Source organism: Panulirus ornatus, chromosome 11 (assembly GCF_036320965.1).
Source record: "Panulirus ornatus isolate Po-2019 chromosome 11, ASM3632096v1, whole genome shotgun sequence".
Taxonomy (NCBI): domain Eukaryota; kingdom Metazoa; phylum Arthropoda; class Malacostraca; order Decapoda; family Palinuridae; genus Panulirus; species Panulirus ornatus.
The window spans coordinates 36,404,487-36,429,202 of NC_092234.1; the positions used below are offsets into that span (position 1 = coordinate 36,404,487).

Consider the following 24,716-nt stretch of genomic DNA (forward strand, 5'->3'; position numbering starts at 1 on the left):
AGCGCTGTATCATCAGCGAACAACTGACTCACTTCCCAAGCCCTCTCATCCACAACAGACTGCATACTTGCTCCTCTCTCCAAAACTCTTGCATTTATCTCCCTAACAACCCCATCCATAAACAAATTAAACAACCAAGGAGACATCACGCACCCTTGCCGCAAACCGACATTCACTGGGAACCAATCACTTTCCTCTCTTCCTACTCGTACACATGCCTTACATCCTCGATAAAAGCTTTTCACTGCTTTTAGCAACTTACCTCCCACGCCATATACTATCAATACCTTCCACAGGGCATCTTTATCAATTCTATGATATGCCTTCTCCAGACCCATATATGCTACATACAAATCCATCTGTTTTTCTAAGTATTTCTCACATACATTCTTCAAAGCAAACATCTGATCCACACATCCTCTACCACTTCTGAAACCACACTGCTTTTCCCAATCTGATGCTATGTACATCGCTTGACCTTCTCAATCAATACCTTCCCATATTATTTCCCAGGAATACTCAACAAACTTATACCTCAGTAATTTGAACACTCACCTTTATCCCCTTTGCCTTTGTACAATGGCACTATACATGCATTCCGCCAATCTTTAGGCACTTCACCATGAACCATACATACACTGAATATCCTCACCAACCAGTCAACAACACAGTCACATCCTTTTTCAATAAATTCCACAGCAATACCATCCAAACCCGCCGCTTTGCCGGCTTTCAACTTCCGCAAAGCTTTCACTACCTCTTCTCTGTATCCCAAACCATTTCCCCTGACCCTCTCACTTCGCAAACCACCTCGACCAAAACAGACTATATCTGCCTCTATATCATTACACACATTCAACAAAATTTCACAGTACTCACTCCATCTCCCTCTCATTTCACTACCACTTGTTATTATCTCCCCATTTGCCCTCTTCACCGATGCTCCCATTTGTTCTCTTGTCTTACGCACTTTATTTACCTCCTTCCAAAACATCTTATTTTTCCTAAAATTTAATGATACTCTCACCCTAACTCTCATTTGCTCTCTTTTTCACCACTTGCACCTTTATCTTGACGTCTTGCCTCTTCCTTTTATACATCTCCCACTCATTTGCACTATTTCCCTGCAAAAATCGTCCAAATGCCTCTCTTCTCTTTCACTAATAATCTTACTTCTTCATCCCACCACTCACTACCCTTTCTAATCTGCCCACCTCCCACCTTTCTCATGCCTCAGGCATCTTTTGCGCAAGCCATCACTGCTTCCCTAAATACATTCCATTCCTCCCCCACTCCCCTTACGTCATCTGCTCTCACCTTTTCCCATTCTGCACTCAATCTCTCCTGGTACTTCCTCACACAAGTCTTCTTTCCAAGCTCACTTACTCTCACCACTCTCTTCACCCCAACGTTCTCTCTTCTTTTCTGAAAACCTCTACAAATCTTCACCTTCGCCTCCACAAGATAATGGTGAGACATTCCCCCCAGTTGCACCTCTCAGCACATTAACATCCAAAAGCCTCTCTTTCGCGCGCCTGTCAATTAACACGTAATTCAATAACGCTCTCTAGCCATCTCTCCTGCTTACATATGTATACTTATGCATATCTCTCTTTTTAAACCAGGTATTCCCAATCACCAATCCTTTTTCAGCACACAAATCTACAAGATCTTCACCATTTCCATTTACAACACTGAACACCTCACGTACACCAATAATATCGTAAGAGATCACAAATGAGCATGTGATCAAATAAATTCCGTCCTTACCACAGGGAATGAAGCACCATATGTTTCTAAGTGCCCTTTCGTGTAACTATCACATCATCAGGGGGAATACAGGAAATGAATATTACAGTCAGCTGATATACAACAAAGAGACGTAGCTAGGACTCCATTTCGTAAACAAGTGACTTCCTCCACCCGAGTAGTAACTTGTTTACCAAATGGCGTCCTAGCTACGTCTCTTCGTTGTATATCAACTGACTGTTATATTTTTTTCTGTATCTCCCCTGATGATGTGATCATTACACGAAAGTGCACTTGGGAACATATTGTGTTTCATTTCCCTGTGGTAAGGACGGAATACATATATATATATATATATATATATATATATATATATATATATATATATATATATATATATATATATATATATATATATATATCTTTCTTTCATACTATTCGCCATTTCCCGCGTCAACGAGGTAGCGTTAAGAACAGAGGACCGGGCCTCTGAGGAAACATCCTCACCCGGCCTCCTTCTCTGTTCCTTCCTTTGGAAGATTAGAAAAAAAAAAAAAAAAACGAGGGGAGGATTTCTAGCCCCCCGCTCCCTTCCCTTTTAGTTGTCTTCTACGACACGCAGTGAATACGTGGGAAGTATTCTTTCTTCCCTATCCCCTAGGATAATATATATATATATATATATTATATATATATATATATATATATATATATATATATATATATATATATATATATCTCACATACATATTCGCCATTTACCACGTTAGTGAGGTGGCTTTAAGAACAGAGGACTGAGCTTTAGAAGGAATATCCTCACTTGGCCCCCCTTCTCTGTTCTTTTTATTTGTAGAAAAGTAAAAAACGGGAGGGGAGGATTTCCAGCCCCAAGCTACCTCCCCTTTCAGTCGCCTCTACGACATGCAGGGAATATGTGGGAAGTAGTCTTTCTCCCCAATCCCCAGGGATAATATATATATATATATATATATATATATATATATATATATATATATATATATATATATATATATATATATATATATCCCTGAGGAAAGGGGAGAAAGAATACTTCCCACGCACTCCTCACGTGTCGTAGAAGGCGGCTAAGGGGAACGGGAGCGGGGGGCTGGAAACCCTCCCCTCCTTGTATTTCAACTTTCTAAAAGGGGAAACAGAAAAAGGAGTCACGCAGGAAGTGCTCATCCTCCTCGAAGACTCAGATTGGGGTGTCTAAATGTATGTGGATGCAACCAAGATGAGAAGAAAGGAGAGATAGGTAGTATGTTTGAGGAAAGGTACCTGGATGTTTTGGCTCTTGAGTGAAACGAAGCTCATGGGTAAAGGGGAAGAGTGGTTTGGGAATGTCTTGGGAGTAAAGTCAGGGGTTAGTGAGAGGACAAGAGCAAGGGAAGGAGTAGCACTACTCCTGAAACAGGGGTGGTGGGAGTATGTGATAGAGTGTAAGAAAGTAAACTCTAGATTGATATGGGTAAAACTGAAAGTGGATGGACAGAGATGGGTGATTAGTGGTGCATATGCACCTCGGCATGAGAAGAAAGATCATGAGAGGCAAGTGTTTTGGGAGCAGCTGAGTGAGTGCGTTAGTAGTTTTGATGCACGAGACCGGGTTATAGTGATGGGTGATTTGAATGGAAAGATGAGTAACGTGGCAGTTGAGGGAATAATTAGTGTACATGGGGTGTTCAGTGTTATAAATGAAAATGGTGAAGAGCTTGTAGATTTATGTGCTGAAAAAGGACTGGTGATTGGGAATACCTGGTTTAAAAAGAGATATACATAAGTATACGTATGTAAGTAGGAGAGATGGCCAGAGAGCGTTATTGGATTACGTGTTGATTGATAAGCGCGCAAAAGAGAGAATTTTGAATGTCAATGTGCTGAGAGGTGCAACTGGAGGGATGTCTGATCATTATCATGTGGAGGCGAAGATTTGTAGAGGTTTTCAGAAAAGAAGAGAGAATGATGGGGTGAAAAGAGTGGTAAGAGTAAGTGAGCTTGGGAAGGAGACTTGTGTGAGGAAGTACCAGGAGAGACTGAGTACAGAATGGAAAAAGGTGAGAACAAAGGACGTAAGGGGAGTGGGGGAGGAATGGGATGTATTTAGGGAAGCAGTGATGGCTTGCGCAAAAGACGCTTGTGGCATGAGAAGCGTGGGAGGTGGGCAGATTAGAAAGGGTAGTGAGTGGTGGTATGAAGAAGTAAGGGTATTAGTGAAAGAGAAGAGAGAGGCATTTGGAAGATTTTGCGGGGAAATAATGCAAATGAGTGGGAGATGTAAAAAAGAAAGAGGCAGGAGGTCAAGAGAAAGGTACAAGAGGTGAAAAAGAGGGCAAACGAGAGTTGGGGTGACAGAGTATCATTAAATTTCAGGGAGAATAATAAGATGTTTTGGAAGGAGGTAAATAAAGAGCGTAAGACAAGGGAACAAATGGGAACTTCAGTGAAGGGGGCTAATGGGGAGGTGATAACAAGTAGTGGTGATGTGAGAAAGAGATGGAGTGAGTATTTTGAAGGTTTGTTGAATGTGTTTGATGATAGAGTGGCAGATATAGGGTGTTTTGTTCGAAGTGGTGTGCAATGTGAGAGGGTTAGGGAAAATGATTTGGTAAACAGAGAAGAGGTAATAAAAGCTTTGCGGAAGATGAAAGCCGGCAAGGCAGCGGGTTTGGATGGTATTGCAGTGGAATTTATTAAAAAAGGGGGTGACTGTATTGTTGACTGATTGGTAAGGTTATTTAATGTATGTATGATTCATGGTGAGGTGCCTGAGGATTGGCAGAATGCTTGCATAGTGCCATTGTACAAAGGCAAAGGGGATAAAAGTGAGTGCTCAAATTACATAGGTTTAAGGTTGTTGAGTATTCCTGGGAAATTATATGAGAGGGTATTGATTGAGAGGGTGAAGGCATGTACAGAGCATCAGATTGGGGAAGAGCAGTGTGGTTTCAGAAGCGGTAGAGGATGTGTGGATCAGGTGTTTGCTTTGAAGTATGTTTGTGAGAAATACATAGAAATGCAAATGGATTTGTATGTAGCATTTATGGATCTGGAGAAGGCATATGATAGAATTGATAGAGATGCTCTGCGGAAGGTATTAAGAATATATGGTATGGGGGCAAGTTGTTAGAAGCAGTGAAAAGTTTTTATCGAGGATGTAAGGCATGTGTACGTGTAGGAAGAGAGGAAAGTGATTGGTTCTCAGTGAATGTAGGTTTGAGGCAGGGGTGCGTGATGTCTCCATGGTTGTTTAATTTGTTTATGGATGGGGTTGTTATGGAGGTGAATGCAAGAGTTTTGGAAAGAGGGGCAAGTATGAAGTCTGTTGTGGATGAGAGAGCTTGGGAAGTGAGTCAGTTGTTGTTCGCTGATGATACAGCGCTGGTGGCTGATTCATGTGAGAAACTGCAGAAGCTGGTGACTGAGTTTGGTAAAGTGTGTGAAAGAAGAAAGCTGAGAGTAAATGTGAATAAGAGCAAGGTTATTAGGTACAGTAGGGTTAAGGGACAAGTTAAGTGGGAGATGAGTTTGAATGGAGAAACCTGGTGGAAGTGAAGTGTTTTAAATATCTGGGAGTGGATTTAGCAGCAGATGGAACCATGGAAGCGGAAGTGAATCATAGGGTGGGGGAGTGGGCGAAAGTTCTGAGAGCGTTGTAGAATGTGTGGAAGTCGAGAACATTATCTAGGGCTATGGATAAAGTTGTGCGGAGGAGGGTGGATGTGCTGGAAAAGAAATGTTTGAGGACAATATGTGGTGTGAGGTGCTTTGATCGAGTAAGTAATAATAGGGTAAGAGAGATGTGTAGTAATAAAAAGATTGTGGTTCAGAGAGCAAAAAGGGTCTTTTGAAATGGTTTCGTCACATGGAGAGAATGAGTGAGGAAAGATTGACCAAGAGGATACATGTGTCAGAGGTGGAGGGATCGAGGAGAAGTGGGAGACCAAATTGGAGGTGGAAAGATGGAGTGAAAAAGATTTTGAGTGATCGGGGCCTGAACATGCTGGAGGGTGAAAGGCGTGCAAGGAATAGAGTGAATTGGAACGATGTGGTATACCGGGGACGACGTGCTGTCAATGGATTGAACCAGGGCATGTAAAGCGTCTGGGGTAAACCATGGAAAGTTCTGTGGGGCTCGGATATACAAAGGAAGGTAAATGAATAAATTAATAAATGAAATGAATATATATATATATATATATATATATATATATATATATATATATATATATATATATATATATATATAAATTATCTATCTAAATTTATCATACTTTGTCCCTGTCTCCCGTGTCCGCGAGGTAGCGCAAGGAAACAGACGAAAGAATGGCCCAACCCAACCACATACACATGTATATATATCCACGTCCACACACGCATATATATATATATATATATATATATATATATATATATATATATATATATATATATATATATATATATACCTATACATCTCAACGTATACATATATATACACACACAGACATATACATATATACACATGTACATAATTCATACTGTCTGCCCTTATTCATTCTCGTCGCCACCCCGCCACACATGAAATGACAACCCTTCCCCCCGCATGTGCGCGAGGTAGCACTAGGAAAAGACAACAAAGGCCACATTCGTTCACACTCAGTCTCTAGCTGTCATGTATAATGCACCGAAACCACAGCTCCCTTTCCACATCCAGGCCCCACAAATTTCTCCATGGTTTACCCCAGACGCTTCACATGCCCTGGTTCAATCCACTGACAACACGTCAACCTCGGTATACCACATCGTTCCAATGCACTCAAGTCCTTGTACGCCTTTCACCCTCCTGCATGTTCAGGCCCCGATCACTCAAAATCTTTTTCACTCCATCTTTCCACCTCCAATTTGGTCTCCCACTTCTCGCTCCCTCCACCTCTGACACATATATCCTCTTTGTCAATATTTCCTCACTCATTCTCTCCATGTGCCCGAACCATTTCAAAACACCCTCTTCTGCTCTCTCAACCACATTCTCTTTATTACCACACATCTCTGTTGCCCTTTCATTACTTACTCGGTTAAACCACCTCACACAACATATTGTCCTCCATCTCCCACCCTATGACTCACTTCAGCTTCCATGGTTCCATCCGCTGCCAAATCCACTCCCAGATATCTAAAACACTTCACTTCGTCCAGTTTTTTTCCATTCAAACTAACCTTCCTATTGACTTGTCCCTCAACCCTACTGTACCTAAAAACCTTGCTCTTATTCACATCTACTCTCAGCTTTCTTCTTTCACACACTTTACCAAACTCAGTCACCAGCTTCTGCAGTTTCTCACCCGAATCAGCCACTAGCGCTGTATCATCAGCGAACAACAACTGACTCACTTCCCAAGCTCTCTCATCCACAACAGACTGCATACTTGCCCCTCTTTCCAAAACTCTTGCATTTACCTCCCTAACAACCCCATCCATAAACAAATTAAACAACCATGGAGATATCACGCACCCCTGCCGCAAACCTACATTCACTGAGAATCAATCACTTACCTCTCATCCTACACGTATACATGCCTTACATCCTCGATAAAAACTTTTCACTGCTTCTAACAACTTGCCCCCACACCATATATTCTTAATACGTTCCACAGAGCGTCTCTATCAACTCTTATCATATTCCTTCTCCAGATTCATAAATGGTACGTACAAATCCCTTTGTTTTTCTAAATATTTCTCACATACATTCTTCAAAGCAAACACCTGATCCACACATCCTGTACCACTTCTGAAGCCACACTGCTCTTCCCCAGTCTGCTGCTCTGTACATGCCTTCACCCTCTCAATCAATACCCTCCCATATAATTTCCCAGGAATACTCAACAAACTTATACCTCTGAAATTTGAGCACTCACCTTTATCCCCTTTGCCTTTATACAATGGCACTATGCAAGCATTCCGCCAATCCTCAGGCACCTCATCATGAGTCATACATACATTAAATAACCTTACCAACCAGTCAACAACACAGTCACCCCCCTTTTTTAATATATTCCACTGCAATACCATCCAAACCCGCTGCCTTACCGGCTTTCATCTTCCGCAAAGCTTTTACTACCTCTTCTCTGTTTGCTAAATAATTTTCCCTAACTCTCTCACTTTGCACACCACCTCGACCAAAACACCCTATATCTGCCACTCTATCATCAAACACCTTCAAGAAACCTTCAAAATACTTACTCCATCTCCTTCTCACATCACCACTACATGTTATCAACTGCCCATTGGATCCCTTCACTGATGTTCCCATTTGTTCCCTTGTCTTACGCACTTTATTTACCTTCTTCCAAAACATCTTTTTATTCTCCCTAAAATTTAATGATAATCTCTCACCCCAACTCTCATTTGCCCTCTTTTTCACCTCTTGCACCTTTCTCTTGACCTCCTGCCTCTTTCTTTTATACATCTCCCACTCATTTGCATTATTTCCCTGCAAAAATCTTCCAAATGCCTCTCTCTTCTCTTTCACTTATAATCTTACTTCTTCATCCCACCACTCACTACCCTCTCTAATCTACCCACCTCCTACGCTTCTCATGCCACAAGCATCTTCTGCGCAAGCCATCACTGCTTCCCTAAATACATCCCATTCCTCCCCCATTCCCCTTACGTCCTTTTCTCACCTTTTTCGATTCTGTACTCAGTCTCTCCTGGTACTTCCTCACACAAGTCTCCTTCCCAAGCTCACTTACTATCACCACCCTTTTCACCCAAACATTCTCTCTTCTTTTCTGAAAACCTCTACAAATCTTCACCTTCGCCTCCACAAGATAATGATCAGACATCCCTCCAGTTCCACCTCTCAGCACATTAACATCTAAAAGTCTCTCTTTCGCGCGCCTACCAATCAACACGTAATCCAACGCTCTCTGTCCATCTCTCCTACTTACATACGTATACTTATGTATATCTCTCTTTTTAAACCAGGTATTCCCAATCACCAGTCCTTTTTCAGCACATAAATCTACAAGCTCTTCACCATTTCCATTTACAACACTTTACACCCCATGTACACCAATTATTCCCTCAACTGCCACATTACTCACCTTTGCATTGAAATCACCCATCACTATAACCTGGTCTCGTGCATCAAAACTACTAACACACTCACTCAGCTGCTCCCAAAACACTTGCCTCTCATGATCTTTCTTCTTATGCCCAGGTGCATATGCACTAATAAACACCCATCTCTCTCCATCCACTTTCCGTTTTACCCATATCAATCTAGAGTTTACTTTCTTACACTCTATCACATACTCCCACCACTCCTGTTTCAGGAGTAGTGCTACTCCTTCCCTTGCTCTTGTCCTCTCACCAACCCTTGACTTTACTCCCAAGATATTCCCAAACCACTCTTCCCCTCTACCCTTGAGCTTCGCTTCACTCAGAGCCAGAAAATCCAGGTTCCTTTCCTCAAATAAACTACCTAGCTCTCCTTTTTTCTTATCTTGGTTACATCCACACACATTTAGACACCCCAATCTGAGTCCTCGAGGAGGATGAGCACTCCCGCGTGACTCCTTCTGTTTCCCCTTTTAGAAAGTTAAAATACAGGGAGGTGAGGGTTTCTGGCCCCCCACTCCCGTCCCTTTTAGTCGACACGTGAGGAACCCAACCTCTCCCTATTAAGTGATGACCTGTGTGGGGAGAGAGATGTTCTCTCCCAACCTCTCCCTATTATGTGTGATGATTTTCCTTGGGTAAACTACTGTCTCTTATGTTCTGATGGTTCTGTCACCGCTAAACGCTTAACAGAGATTACTGTTGCGGGAATGGAAGCATTTATCCCACTCTTCCTCCAAGACGACCTCTTCATCCAATCCATGGCTCAACGGTTCCTGTTCTGAGGCCGTTCAGGCAAGCGATCAGGCATATCAGGCTTGGAAAACTCTCCTTCCCCTGAATCCCATTCAGCTTTTATCGCTGCCCGTAATCACTGCAAGCACGTTATCCGTGAGGCGAAGTGTTCCTTTATTCAAAGAAAGTGTGATAACCTCTCCTCGTCATCCACTGATAGGTCTTTCAGGTGTTTAGCTAAGGGCATTTCTAACAACTTCTGTCGCTCTACATTTCCTTCACTTTTCCGTTGTGACGGTACGATAGCTATCTCTCACGTAGACAAAGCAACCCTCTTTCGTTTCCGTTTCTCCTCTAACTCCACCTTGGATGACTCTAACATTCCTTCACACCCTAATTCTTCTTTTACTAATCCTATGCCTCTTCCTGTAATCTCTTTTCGGACTGTCCGGAAAGCACTTTCTTCTCTGAACACAAGCAAGGCTTATGGTCCTGATGGCATCCATCCCCGTGTACTGAAAGAGTGTGCCTCTGAACTTGCACCTGTGCTTGCTCGTCTCCTTCTCCTTGGAAACATGCATTGATACATTCCATTCCTAAGAAGGATGATCGTTCTGACCCCTCTAACTATCGTCCTATTACTTTGACATCTACCATTTCCAAAGTGTGAATGCCTCTTCAACTCTCATATCCTTAAACACCTCGAAAAGCACAGTCTTCTCCCTAGTGATATTCTTTCTTATCTTACTAATGTCTGGTCATCACCCCTGAAAGATTTTGTGAAGTCATGTGTAATCGCCCTTGACATATCTAAGGTTTCTGACAGGGTGTGGCATCGGGGTCTCATCTCTAAGCTCCCCTCTTTTGGCTTCCCTCCCTCATTTTGCTCCTTCATATCTAGCTTCCTCTCCGGCCGATCTATCTCTGTGGTTATTGATGGATCAGCCTCCTCCCTTTTCTCCACCATCAGCGATGTCCCTCAAGGTTCTGCCCTGTCTCCTACAAATTCCCTCTTGTTTTCAACGATTTCCTTTCCTCCACAAATAATCCAGTGTACTCATACGCTGACGACTGAACAATGCATTCATCCACTTCCGTCAATTCTGCTCCTTCTTCTCTCACTCAATCTGCATCCCATCTTGACACAGCTTCCTCATTAAGCTCAGACTTGGACAGGTTATCTCAGTTGGGTACACAAAATCTTGTTAAGTTTAACACCTCCAAGACCCACTCTCTACCCATCTCTTTATCAAAAACTCCTCACAACTCCCATCTTTCCTTTGACGTTTCTGCAATTCCACCTTCTAACTCAATGAACATATTTGGTATTACTGTAATATCCACTCTTTCTTGGAAACCCCATATTACGGGAACAGCTAAGTCTGCCTCTGAGAAACTGGATGTCCTGTTTAGATGTCGAAACTTCTCTTCTGAACGGTTGCTCCATTTATTCAAGGGACTGATTCGTACTTGTATGAAGTGCTGATCTCACATTTGGGGTCGTTCTAGCTCTGTGTCCTTGACAGAGTTGAGTTGAAGGAGGTCCGACTTATAAACTGTAACAGGGTAACTTCCAAACTTGACCCCTTTGCCCCTACGCCGCAAAGTTGGTTCACTTTCCCTCTTCTATAGGTAATACTTTGGTTTCTGCCCCCGAGAGCTGGCTGCTTGTGTGCCCCACCGTTAGCTAGACTACGCAATACTCGGCAAGCTGCTGTGCCTCATGATTATTGTGTGGTTATCAGCAACTCAAGGTTGGACCGTTTTGATACTTGCTTCTTTCCCTACACGTCGAAGCTTTGGAACTCTCTACCTTCTTATATCTTTCCCAATAACTATGACCTGGTACATTTCAAAAGAGAGGTTTTTCACTTTCTGAAAAATTCGTAGAGACTTTCCCTTGTAATTTCTCTTTCCGTTTTATAATTCTCTAAATTTCAATTAAGGCCCGGCCTTGATGTGGATTTTTCTTCGTGACTGGAGCCTTCAACATGAAAAAATATTGTCAGCTTAGATGGTCCGCTCCTGCCGTTACCAATTTGTTTATTGAAGAACTTTGCTTTATCAGCAGAAATGATGAAGCCAAGGCTTTCACAGGCTATGTGTATGCAGCTAAGAACAGTTTGCATTTCACGATATGTTTTGGTATGTACAAGAACATCGTCAGCATAGCTAACAGTGATATTTCTGGAACACTGTGGCATTGATTTCAGTCATGTATTGATCAGCACACTGAACAAAGTAGGGCTAAGTACTCCACCTTGGGGAGTGCCATGTAATATGTCTATAACTTCGCTCTTGTAGCCTTGAAACAACACAGCCGAGTTTCCAATGCAGGAGGAGGCCAACTATATCCATTATTGTCAACTCGTATAAAATAACTTGCCTATTGGCAAAATCAGATACAGCTTTTAGGTCAAGTGGTGTACTTATGCCTTCTGTCCCCTATGAACTGTTAGGAAAGAAGTGATACAGTTGTGTACACTTTTGCCGCGTGTGAAACCATTAACCTAAGGTGACATATGGTCTTTGTGTGTAGTCGTCTGTTGAGCAACATCCTCTCAAAGGTTTCACACAGGGAACTCGTCTGGGAGACGGGGCAGCATTCCTCAGGGCGACGCCCCGTCTTGCCAAATCCTTTTAATCTTTATCTTTTCCTTAAGGTCAGGTGTAGCATCTCTCAAACTGGCATATGCCTCTCCATCCCTCTCACCCTCACCCTTTGATGTGGACGGCATCACCACAGTCTGACCCGGTGACCCACAGTGAGTAGTGACTCGCTGTACCTGGATGTCTGCTTTTCGTGTCTTGTGCCCAGACTTCATGGCTTTGGCCCGGGCGACCACTCCCGCTCCACACTCTCTACACGATGGCATTTCCTTCGTGAGACCACTCAAGCCAAATGAAATAATAAAAAAAAATTGCGATTATATTTTCTTTTTTTTTTTTCCGCCAAGAATGACACAGTGTTAAGAGGCCTTGAGATTTTATGATCCCTGCAGGTGACTGACCACGTAAAGCTACTCCTCCAGCTTGCAGTTGTGCATAGATGAATGGCAATGTTGGGTTGGCTTTCATCAGGTTGAGCCACACGTCTCTCTTGACCTCCAGCGTCCTGCATGGTTCCACAACGTCTCCTCCCAACGCTCGCCACAACTGAATACTAACAGTGATATGTCTTTCCTCTCCTAGCCTTCACCTTCAGAGGTTTCTGGAAAATTACTTGACCCAGTCACCACTGGTGACAGCGCCACACAGGTTCTCTATTCTTGGTGGCCCCATACACACACACACAAACACACATACACACACACACACACACACACACACACACACACACACCCACACACACATACATACATACATACATACATACGCATACATACATACATACATACATACATACATACATACATACATACATACATACATACACACACACACATACATACATACATACATACATACATACATACATACACACATACATACACACATACATACATACACACATACATACATACATACATACATACACACATACATACATACATACACACATACATACATACACACATACATACATATAAACATATAAACCCACTACTTCTGAAGTATTTGCTCTGATTCATGAAGGATGAGCGAGTGTGGTGGCGGGTCGTACTCACCGTTCGACTCCAGGTAGCCCCAGCTGAAGGTGGATCCTGGCGGAGGAAAGAAGAACTAGTTACTTCCACTGGCAACCATCCGGGCTTCAACATGGTCAACGTTCACGTCATATCGTCTCAGGCAGGGAAGCTGCCAACATTGGTCAACAGTAACTTCGATATTTTTGCAGGTGATAATCTCCTATCATCGCTAGCATGATGACCCCACCCCCCTCAAATCTTCCTAGCTGTCTTGGGGAACTTCAAGTCGGGTAAAGAAGTGAGTTGGTTAAGCATCTCCCTAGAGTCACATCAACATCCTCTTCTTAAGTCAGGTCAATACAGTCAAGTCAGGTCAATACAGTCAAGTCAGGTCAATACAGTCGTGTACTGGTGGAATGACTCAGATACTTCTTTAAAAGTCAGGTCAATACAGTCGTGTACTGGTGGAATGGCTCAGGTAGAGTCACCTGGTTACAGTCATGTAGCAGTTAGATTACTTCATTATTTACCTCCAGTCACATCATCAGCTGCCGGGCATTTAACCTGCAGGTGTTCCCTCACACGTACAGCTCCCTCCCTCCCTCCCTCCCTCCCTCCCTCCCTCCCTTCCCTCCATGTCTGCCACATCTGATCATCCCGAGGTCGAATGTCCATCCAAAGCAAATACTAATTATCATAAGACAATAATGCATCTGAACGACATGAATAAAGTCAAAGAAGAAAGTCATATTGAGATTGAGAGAGAGAGAGAGAGAGAGAGAGAGAGAGAGAGAGAGAGAGAGAGAGAGAGAGAGAGAGAGAGGCGGACCACCGCTGGTCCGGCTTCTGCTCCTCCTCCTCCCAGGTGTGAGGTTCGTGCCCCTGGTCCAGCTGGGGGTCGTGGTCGACGTCAGGTGAGGGGCGCCTCCAGCCTCGGTGTCCAGCCCCACACGAACTCCCCTCCGTCACCAGGGTCATCACGGCTGCAATCCTACTGACCTGTGTGTGTGTGTGTGTGTGTGTGTGTGTGTGTGTGTGTGGAGATACAATGCTGCAGAAAAAAAAAAACAGAATTACGTTGAATAAATCTATCTTTAGCAAGACAAAGGAAGATGGTTGTATGGGGGTCGTTGAGAACATCTTGGGATAAGAAATAATAGCGTAAGACTGAGTTTCCTTCGTGTCATCGTGGCTCAGTATTGATCAATGTTGGTGATCATCTCTCACGGCGAGCACTTGTCCACGTTTCAAAGCTGGTTGTAAAAAGTATCACATATATATATATATATATATATATATATATATATATATATATATATATATATATATATATATATGAATTTCGAGGAACCATTGGTTAGTGTCCCATAGTAACGTCTATAGTGGTCATTATTGGCGCAAACTCTTCCGCAAGACACGTGAATATGTCAAAGGAGACCAGCAACACACACACACACACACACACACACACACACACACACACACAAACACACACACCAAAGGCCATAAACCCAACATAAACCCATAAGAAGGTCCACAAAGGAAACAACAAAATAAAGAACACACTTTTTTTTTTTTTTTTACCTCAGCAACACACAGGACATAAACCATTAGGGTCGTCGCCAAGGCATCCAAAAGCACAAGCTTAAAAACGCCTCAGTTAAGACCAACAAACACAACACCTTAAATACCATGTACACAAACAGTGTGTACACAACGCCACACACAAGCCCCAGTCGACCATCCCGAACACAAACAGTGACATCAGCACAAATCCACCGTAATTACAGTTACAATCCAAAAGAAAATATAACACACACACACACGACAAAGGACGAGACGAAAATTACCTTAGATTACCTCATCTTACGATCCATTCAGGGTTACCTCATCTTACGATCCATTCCCTGAGATGTGAAGCGACATGTTCATGAGCATTGTAGGTGTTGGTCTTCGTGCACTGCTGAGGAGGATCCTAGAGTCATGGTGTGGGTCCTAGAGGCAAGTTGAGGGTAATACAGGATTGCCAATATGGTCCTAGAGGTATGCTAGAGATCCTGTAGGCACACGTGGGTCCTAGAAGCCTATCTTGGGGATATGAAAGGGGCACACGGACCATCTTCGACTGATTACAGAGGTCCTACAGAGACATGTGGGGAATCACTACGTCATGCAGGGGATCCTTCAAGGCAGTGGCAGTCCTTGAGGTATGTCAGGGGCCCTCAGGGCCCTACCCCCCCAAAAAAAAAAAAATTAAAGGGATTTCAGAGGCATCCTGTTCTTCAAGGGGTTTCAGAGGTATCCTGTTCTTCAAGGGGTTTCAGAGGTATCCTGTTCTTCAAGGGGTTTCACAGGCATCCTGTTCTTCAAGGGGTTTCAGAGGTATCCTGTTCTTCAAGGGGTTTCAGAGGTATCCTGTTCTTCAAGGGGTTTCACAGGCATCCTGTTCTTCAAGGGGTTTCAGAGGTATCCTGTTCTTCAAGGGGTTTCAGAGGTATCCTGTTCTTCAAGGGGTTTCAGAGGCATCCTGTTCTTCAAGGGGTTTCAGAGGCATCCTGTTCTTCAAGGGGTTTCAGAGGCATCCTTCTTCAGATACTTGTAATGACCAAGACTCGATCATAATGGGAGACTTTAAGATGCTGTTATCTAAGTGGGGAGAAGCCCTTAACAGTAGCACGGGAGGGGGGGGGGGGGGATTCGTGGACCTGACCTAATCTTGCTTGGTACTTCCCTAACACGATTAGCTTGAGGATCCACACGTGATGAAAACACATCAGATTTACTTCTGGCCACAAATGAGGATCTCGAACATATGCTGAAGCGGGAGAAAACTTGGGTACAAGAAATCACCGACAAATCACTTTCGAGGTAACTTTTAGCAGTGCCAGCACGCGGGTCAACACGAAAGTCACGGAAAAGGAAAAAGATAGACTGGCATAATACAATGGTCCTCGCACTGCTCTTGCGAGGCAAACCTGGGATGATGTCGTACATCAAGGTGATACGAGTGTAGCTTGCGGAAGGTTTAGTAATACTTTCAAAGTTGTGGAGGGAACGTATGTGCCGGTGTGTATGGGACGGTTCTGTTTCCAAGCGAAGCCGAAGTGGTGGAAAAATGCCATAAAGAAGTGCTTGTTGTTTATTACGTAGCACATAAGACACTCAAAGAGACAAATAACCAACAAGACAAGAGTACATTATGTAAATATGCGAAGGGAAACTAAGAGACACACGCTAAAGCAAACGTCAGTACGAAGCGTATATTGCTGAAAATAGCACAAGAAACCCTGATGAGTTTTATAGTCATGTTGGAAGTAAAGGTAAGTGGCTATATGAATTGTGTTGAGCCATAAAAGGTCAACAAGGAAAAGGATTTGTGTATAACACTCTCTGGTGACCCAAAGCCAAGTAAGCACTGCACAGGAGCAGGAAAAAGGAAGAGAAATTCTTAGATTCATAGGAAGGACGGTCGAATTAAGTCTTGGGAAATTATCCTTACAGTTTACAATTCACTGGCGCGTCCCCATCTTGAATACTGTGTTCAGTTTTGGTCATCCTATGTGAGGAAAGACATAGACAGAATGGAGAGAGTACAGAGGCGAGCTGACAAGATGATTCCCGGACTGAGAAACAAATCCTATGTGAGGCGACTAAACGAATTCAATCTTATGCAGCTTTGAAGAGAGAAGGTTGAGAGGTGATCTGACACAGGTATTCACAATCATTAAAGTATTCAATAATCTCCATCACACGAGTTACTTAAGGACAGATTCCTCTGATTTCACTCGCAGTAATGCATATATAAACTCGTGGGTAAACGTTTTACTCGAAGCAAAATACTTATTCAAGAAGATTGTTAACATCTGGATGATTTAACCAACTAGAGCAGTTGAAAGTCGTACCATAATAAAGTTCAAGCACAGACCTGACAGATATTTTGCTTCAAATCCACAACTGTTTGCCTCTCCTTAGCTACACGATAAGTCTACTCTTTAAATAGTCTATTTGTCTTGCTACTTCTAACATATTAATCAATAAATTTTTGTTTTCTTCCGCTATCACAGTGGTCTGTTGCTGCATAAATTCAGTTGTATTTAGTTGTGGAAATGTGATCCCACAAGTCTAAAATATGAACGTAATCTTTTTCTTTTTTTATGCTTAAGGCTCGAATCAAGGAAAACCGTCTACATCAAGGCCGGGCCTTAATTGAAATCTATAGAGAATGAGCGAAAAAGAAAGGACAAGGGAGAGTATCTCCGAATTCTGGAGAAAGTGAAAAACCTGTCATTTGAAATGTGCCAGGTCATAGTTATTGAGAAAGAGATGAGAAGGTAGTGTGTTGCAAAGCTTCGACGTGTAGGGAAAGAAGCATTTATCAAAACGGCCCACCCCTGAGTTGCCGATGGCCACACAGTAATCGTGCGACGCAGCAGCTTGCTGAGTATTGCGTGGTCCAGCTAGTGGTGAGGGCACACAAGCAGCCAGATCTGGGGAGCAAAAACCAAAGTAATACCTATAGAAGAGGGAAAGTGAACCAACATTGCGGTGTAGGGCAAGAGCGTCCAAGTTTGGAAGTTAGCCTGAGACAGTTTATAAGTCGGACCGCTCTCGACTCAACTCAGTCAAGAAGAAAAGAAGTCTCGACATTCAAACAGGACTCCCAGTTTTTTTTTTTTTTTTTCTTTTAGAGGTAGACTTAGCTATTCCCGTAATGTGGGGGTTTCCAAGAAAGAGTGGATGTTATCGTGATACTAAGTAAGTTCCCTGCTCATGTATGTCACTCTTCTTTAAACGAAATATTCTTTTTCAGGGCACGACTCCAAAAACTGCTCACAAATTTGATTCACATCATTAGTTACCCGATGCCCCCAAATGATACCCCATAAATGCCATATTACCCGCTCTCGCATTCAAATCACCCATCACTAACACCTGATCCTTCGCACCTAAATTTGTTGACCTACTCAACATTACAAGAGTCGTACTCTTGTAATCCATTCACATTTTCACCCACATCAGTCTAGGGTTCACTCCCTTACACTTTCACACATTCCCACGACTCGTCCTGCACCAGAAATGCCACCCCTTTCCTTAGTTCTCGCCTATACACCAGCCCCTGACTTTGCTCCTAGGACATTCCTACACCACTCTTCCTCCTTCCCCTTGAGCATTACACCACCCACCGCCAGATCATCCAGGCTCCTTCCCCAAACATGCTACCTCTCTCTACTTTCTCATCCTAATTACATTCAGACACTCCAGCCTGAGCAGTCGAGGAGGATGAGCACTCCTCGCTTGGCTCCTTCCTCCGACCAACCATCAAACGAGGCCACTTACTATAGCTGATCCATCAAACGAGGCCACATACCCTAGCTGATCCATCGAACGAGGCCACATACCCTAGCTGATCCATCAAACGAGGCCACATACCCTAGCTGATCCATCAAACGAGGCCACATACCCTAGCTGATCCAACAAACGAGGCCACATACTCGGATAAATGTTACTGAAATACAGTATTTCTAAACTAGTGCATTGTTGACTAGCGTTTACGCACACCACGACTGTTGTACACATCTGCAGAACCCGAGAGGATTAATGGCCACATCAACTGAACAACAGAGATGCCAGTTATTTCATATTTTCCTGTAATTTCCCCAGGAAAATAACCTTTCCTTCTATTTTCAGTCGTACTCTATTGGTGAAATTACGCTCCTTGTTTACGACATACATCAGCACCTGTAGTAATTTATCAATGTACCGAGAATTACCGCGCCGGTGACCTCTGGCATTTCCAATGTGGGAGGGGCCGGGCAAAGCCATTACGCAACACAGTGTTGTATCGCGCGATATACAGACACATGACGCTAACTTTTAATGCTTAACTACATCAAGGAACTTGTGAGTCATACTTACACGTGTGGGTTTGGTTCGACACCGTTATTTCTAGATCATGATTTTCCCTCCTCCGATTTATGCGCTGCACGGAGCTCTCTCGTTCATATTGTCTTACCAGTCCTGAGATATATATATATATATATATATATATATATATATATATATATATATATATATATATATATATATATGATTTGGTAAACAGAGAAGAGGTAGTAAAAGCTTTGCGGAAGATGAAAGCCGGCAAGGCAGCAGGTTTGGATGGTATTGCAGTGGCATTTAGTAAAAAAGGGGGTGACTGTATTATTGACTGGTTGGTAAGGTTATTTAATGTTTGTATGACTCATGGTGAGGTGCCTGAGGATTGGCGGAATGCGTGCATAGTGCCATTGTACAAAGGCAAAGGGGATAAGGGTGAGTGCTCAAATTACAGAGGTATAAGTTTGTTGAGTATTCCTGGTAAATTATATGGGAGGGTATTGATTGAGAGGGTGAAGGCATGTACAGAGCATCAGATTGGGGAAGATCAGTGTGGTTTCAGAAGTGGTAGAGGATGTGTGGATCAGGTGTTTGCTTTGAAGAATGTACGTGAGAAATACTTAGAAAAGCAAATGGATTTGTATGTAGCATTTATGGATCTGGAGAAGGCATATGATAGAGTTGATAGAGATGCTCTGTGGAAGGTATTAAGAATATATGGTGTTGGAGGCAAGTTGTTAGAAGCAGTGAAAAGTTTTTATCGAGGATGTAAGGCATGTGCACGTGTAGGAAGAGAGGAAAGTGATTGGTTCTCAGTGAATGTAGGTTTGCGGCAGGGGTGTGTGATGTCTCCATGGTTGTTTAATTTGTTTATGGATGGGGCTGTTAGGGAGGTAAATGCAAGAGTTTTGGAAAGAGGGGCAAGTATGAAGTCTGTTGGGGATGAGAGAGCTTGGGAAGTGAGTCAGTTGTTGTTCGCTGATGATACAGCGCTGGTGGCTGATTCATGTAAGAAACTGCAGAAGCTGGTGACTGAGTTTGGTAAAGTGTGTGAAAGAAGAAAGTTAAGAGTAAATGTGAATAAGAGCAAGGTTATTAGGTACAGTAAGGTTGAGGGTCAAGTCAATTGGGAGGTAAGTTTGAATGGAGCAAAACTGGAGGAAGTAAAGTGTTTTAGATATCTGGGAGTGGATCTGGCAGCGGATGGAACCATGGAAGCGGAAGTGGATCATAGGGTGGGGGAGGGGGCGAAAATCCTGGGAGCCTTGAAGAATGTGTGGAAGTCGAGAACATTATCTCGGAAAGCAAAAATGGGTATGTTTGAAGGAATAGTGGTTCCAACAATGTTGTATGGTTGCGAGGCGTGGGCTATGGATAGAGTTGTGCGCAGGAGGATGGATGTGCTGGAAATGAGATGTTTGAGGACAATGTGTGGTGTGAGGTGGTTTGATCGAGTAAGTAAGGTAAGGGTAAGCGAGATGTGTGGAAATAAAAAGAGCGTGGTTGAGAGAGCAGAAGAGGGTGCTTTGAAATGGTTTGGTCACATGGAGAGAATGAGTGAGGAAAGATTGACCAAGAGGATATATGTGTCGGAGGTGGAGGGAAGGAGGAGAAGTGGGAGACCAAATTGGAGGTGGAAAGATGGAGTGAAAAAGATTTTGTGTGATCGGCGCCTGAACATGCAGGAGGGTGAAAGGAGGGCAAGGAATAGAGTGAATTGGATCGATGTGGTATACCGGGGTTGACGTGCTGTCAGTGGATTGAATCAGGGCATGTGAAGAGTCTGGGGTAAACCATGGAAAGCTGTGTAGGTATGTATATTTGCGTGTGTGGACGTATGTATATACATGTGTATGGGGTGGGTTGGGCCATTTCTTTCGTCTGTTTCCTTGCGCTACCTCGCAAACGCGGGAGACAGCGACAAAGCAAAAAAAAAAAAAAAAAAATATATATATATATATATATATATATATATATATATATATATATATATATATATATATATATATATACTTACCAGTCCTGATATATATATATATATATATATATATATATATATATATATATTTTTTTTTTTTTTTTTTCATACTATTCGGCGTATCCCGCGATAGCGAGGTAGCGTTAAGAACAGAGGATTGGGCCTTTTTTGGAATATCCTCACCTGGCCCCCTCTGTTCCTTCTTTTGGAAAATTTAAAAAAAAAAAAAAAAAAAAAAAAAATATATATATATATATATATATATATATATATATATATATATATATATATATATATATATATATATATATAACCTATTTTCATCTCTTTTCGAGTTAAGACTTTTGACGTCTTGTTAACAGCAACACGCAGTTTACCTCACAAGTGTGAGTCATGGGCTTTCATGGAGGAAGAGATCGCACTGTTTGAGGTTCGCCCTGCATGTCTTCGATGCGCATAAGTTATGGCAACATCTGCTGACTGTTCTCCCTCATCCCATGGGCAAACCGCTCAGTTTCCTCCACAACAATCGAAGTGAACGCCAGACTTGTGACACCTGCTGACCCACCCAACACTCTGAGCAACAGGACAACGTTACGACATCTGAGGTCGGTGGGATAACACCACACGCCATGGCCGGCACTGTTTGCGGAGATGAACCTGGCAGAAATCTTAGACCGATTCAACTCTCAGACATGACCATCAGACGATGAACTGACAACAACAACTCATAAGATATTCTCGAACAAGTTGTTAGCAGCTTGAGAGAGGCAGGAAGGGTCCAATACTGTGAATGTGTAGATATCGAGGATAACCTATGACACATGGGGTTTGCTGCGCTACAAAACAGACGGCAACACTGTCCAGGAAGGACATCTGTCTTGTCGGCCACTCACCACCGCCACATTTGTCTTCTCAGCCACGCACCACCGTCACATCTGTATTCTCAGCCACGCACCACCGTCACATCTGTATTCTCAGCCACGCGCCACCGTCACATCTGTATTCTCAGCCACGCACCACCGTCACATCTGTCTTCTCAGCCACGCACCATCGTCACATCTGTCTTCTCAGCCACGCACCACCGCCACATTTGTATTGTCAGCCACGCACCTTCGCCACATTTGTCTCGTCAGCCACGCACCACCGCCACATCTGTCTTGTCAGCCACGCACCCCCCGCCACCACTGGACAAGGCATACTGGAAGTGGTCTGTGATGCCTTTCAGCATCATGATGGCTTCCCACGGCTGCGTGTGCCCGACGCAGCTCCCGCCATGATGGGAGGTCAGGTAAGGTTCTGCAGGCGAGTCTGGAAGAGGCCAACCCTCTCGGTTGCACAGGACGCCGCTCAACAACCTGTGAAACTTTCATCGAAGTCCTTGAATACCGGACTGTACCAGGATACGTGTGAAGAACCTGGAGCCCCCCAGGTACCCGCGTGACTGACACCACCACAAACACATCCTATGATCCATTGTCTCGTGGACACACACACACACACACACACACACACACACACACACACACACACACACACGTCTACTGAACATATTAAGTGGACTTATTCTGGGAGGGAGGCACCAATGCGCCGCCGCTTGGCTGGACGCTTCAAGACTGGTGGTGCTTCAGCGGCAGACGGACGCTTTACCAGAGTGATATTTTTCCAGCACATAAACAAAAGTCTCCTTCCCAAGCTCACTTACTCTCACCACTCTTTTCAACCCAACGTTCTCTCTTCTTTTCTGAAAACCTCTACAAATCTTCACCTTCGCCTCCACAAGATAATGATCAGACATCCCTCTAGTTACACCTCTCAGCACATTAACATCCAAAAGTCTCTCTTTCGCGCGCCTATCAATTAACTCGTAATCCAATAACGCTCTCTGGCCATCTCTCCTACTTACATATGTATACTTATGTATATCTCTCTTTTTAAACCATGTATTGCCAATCACCAGTCCTTTTTCAGCACATAAATCTACAAGCTCTTCACCATTTCCATTTACAACACTGAACACCCCATGTACACCAATTATTCCCTCAACTGCCACATTACTCACCTTTGCATTCAAATCACCCATCACTATAACCCGGTCTTGTGTAGATTAAGAATACCCTTCTCAGTGAATAGTTTCCCAATTATTAGCCGAATCATTCACCTTATGCAACCCGAGGCTGTCCCTTCTCGTTAATATTCTTCCATCCTCTTTATACTCAACCATACCTCATGTGTGTAGCTGTAAAGGTATCCAAAACAAGGCCTTCTCTTGTGGAGTAGTTACGTAAAACAAAAGTAGTCTCCAGTTAGATCTAGGATTCACCATCATCTATAATAATGATAAGTCATATAAGATGGTGAAACGTACACTTGAGCATAATCTAGGACTACCAGAAACAGGTTTTTAAGGGAGATATTGAAATGAGCATTTAAGTATAAACCTACTCTTCCTAAAAGAGTCATAATTTAGAAAAACTGCACAATTAACTTTTTCAAAAATCAAAAACTTTTTCAAAAATCTAAAATGTTCTGACCCATGCGATCACATAAGTTCTGACCCATGCGATCACATAAGTTCTGACCCATGCGATCACATAATAAGTTCTGACCCATGCGATCACATAATAAGTTCTGACCCATGCGATCACATAATAAGTTCTGACCCATGCGATCACATAAGTTCTGGCCCATGCGATCACATAATAAGTTCTGACCCATGCGATCACATAAGTTCTGACCCATGCGATCACATAATAAGTTCTGACCCATGCGATCACAATAAGTTCTGACCCATGCGATCACATAATAAGTTCTGACCCATGCGATCACATAAGTTCTGACCCATGCGATCACATAATAAGTTCTGACCCATGCGATCACATAAGTTCTGACCCATGCGATCACATAATAAGTTCTGACCCATGCGATCACATAAGTTCTGACCCATGCGATCACATAATAAGTTCTGACCCATGCGATCACAATAAGTTCTGACCCATGCGATCACATAATAAGTTCTGACCCATGCGATCACAATAAGTTCTGACCCATGCGATCACATAATAAGTTCTGACCCATGCGATCACATAATAAGTTCTGACCCATGCGATCACATAATAAGTTCTGACCCATGCGATCACATAATAAGTTCTGACCCATGCGATCACATAATAAGTTCTGACCCATGTGATTACATAAGTTCTGACCCATGCGATCACAATAAGTTCTGACCCATGCGATCACATAATAAGTTCTGACCCATGCGATCACAATAAGTTCTGACCCATGCGATCACATAATAAGTTCTGACCCATGCGATCACAATAAGTTCTGACCCATGCGATCACATAATAAGTTCTGACCCATGCGATCACATAATAAGTTCTGACCCATGCGATCACATAATAAGTTCTGACCCATGCGATCACATAATAAGTTCTGACCCATGCGATCACATAATAAGTTCTGACCCATGTGATTACATAAGTTCTGACCCATGCGATCACATAATAAGTTCTGACCCATGCGATCACAATAAGTTCTGACCCATGCGATCACATAATAAGTTCTGACCCATGCGATCACAATAAGTTCTGACCCATGCGATCACATAATAAGTTCTG

General features: G+C 43.1%; 1 protein-coding gene across 1 annotated transcript in view; it reads right to left on the reverse strand.

The window, feature by feature from the left end:
• The window catches only part of LOC139751141 (uncharacterized), a 295,019-nt gene that overhangs the window by 41,023 nt on the left and 229,280 nt on the right, over positions 1-24,716 (reverse strand). Inside the window, exon 4 of the mRNA XM_071666239.1 lies at positions 13,278-13,313. Within this exon, the coding sequence (XP_071522340.1) occupies positions 13,278-13,313 (36 nt within the window). The remainder of the gene's footprint in view (positions 1-13,277; positions 13,314-24,716) is intronic.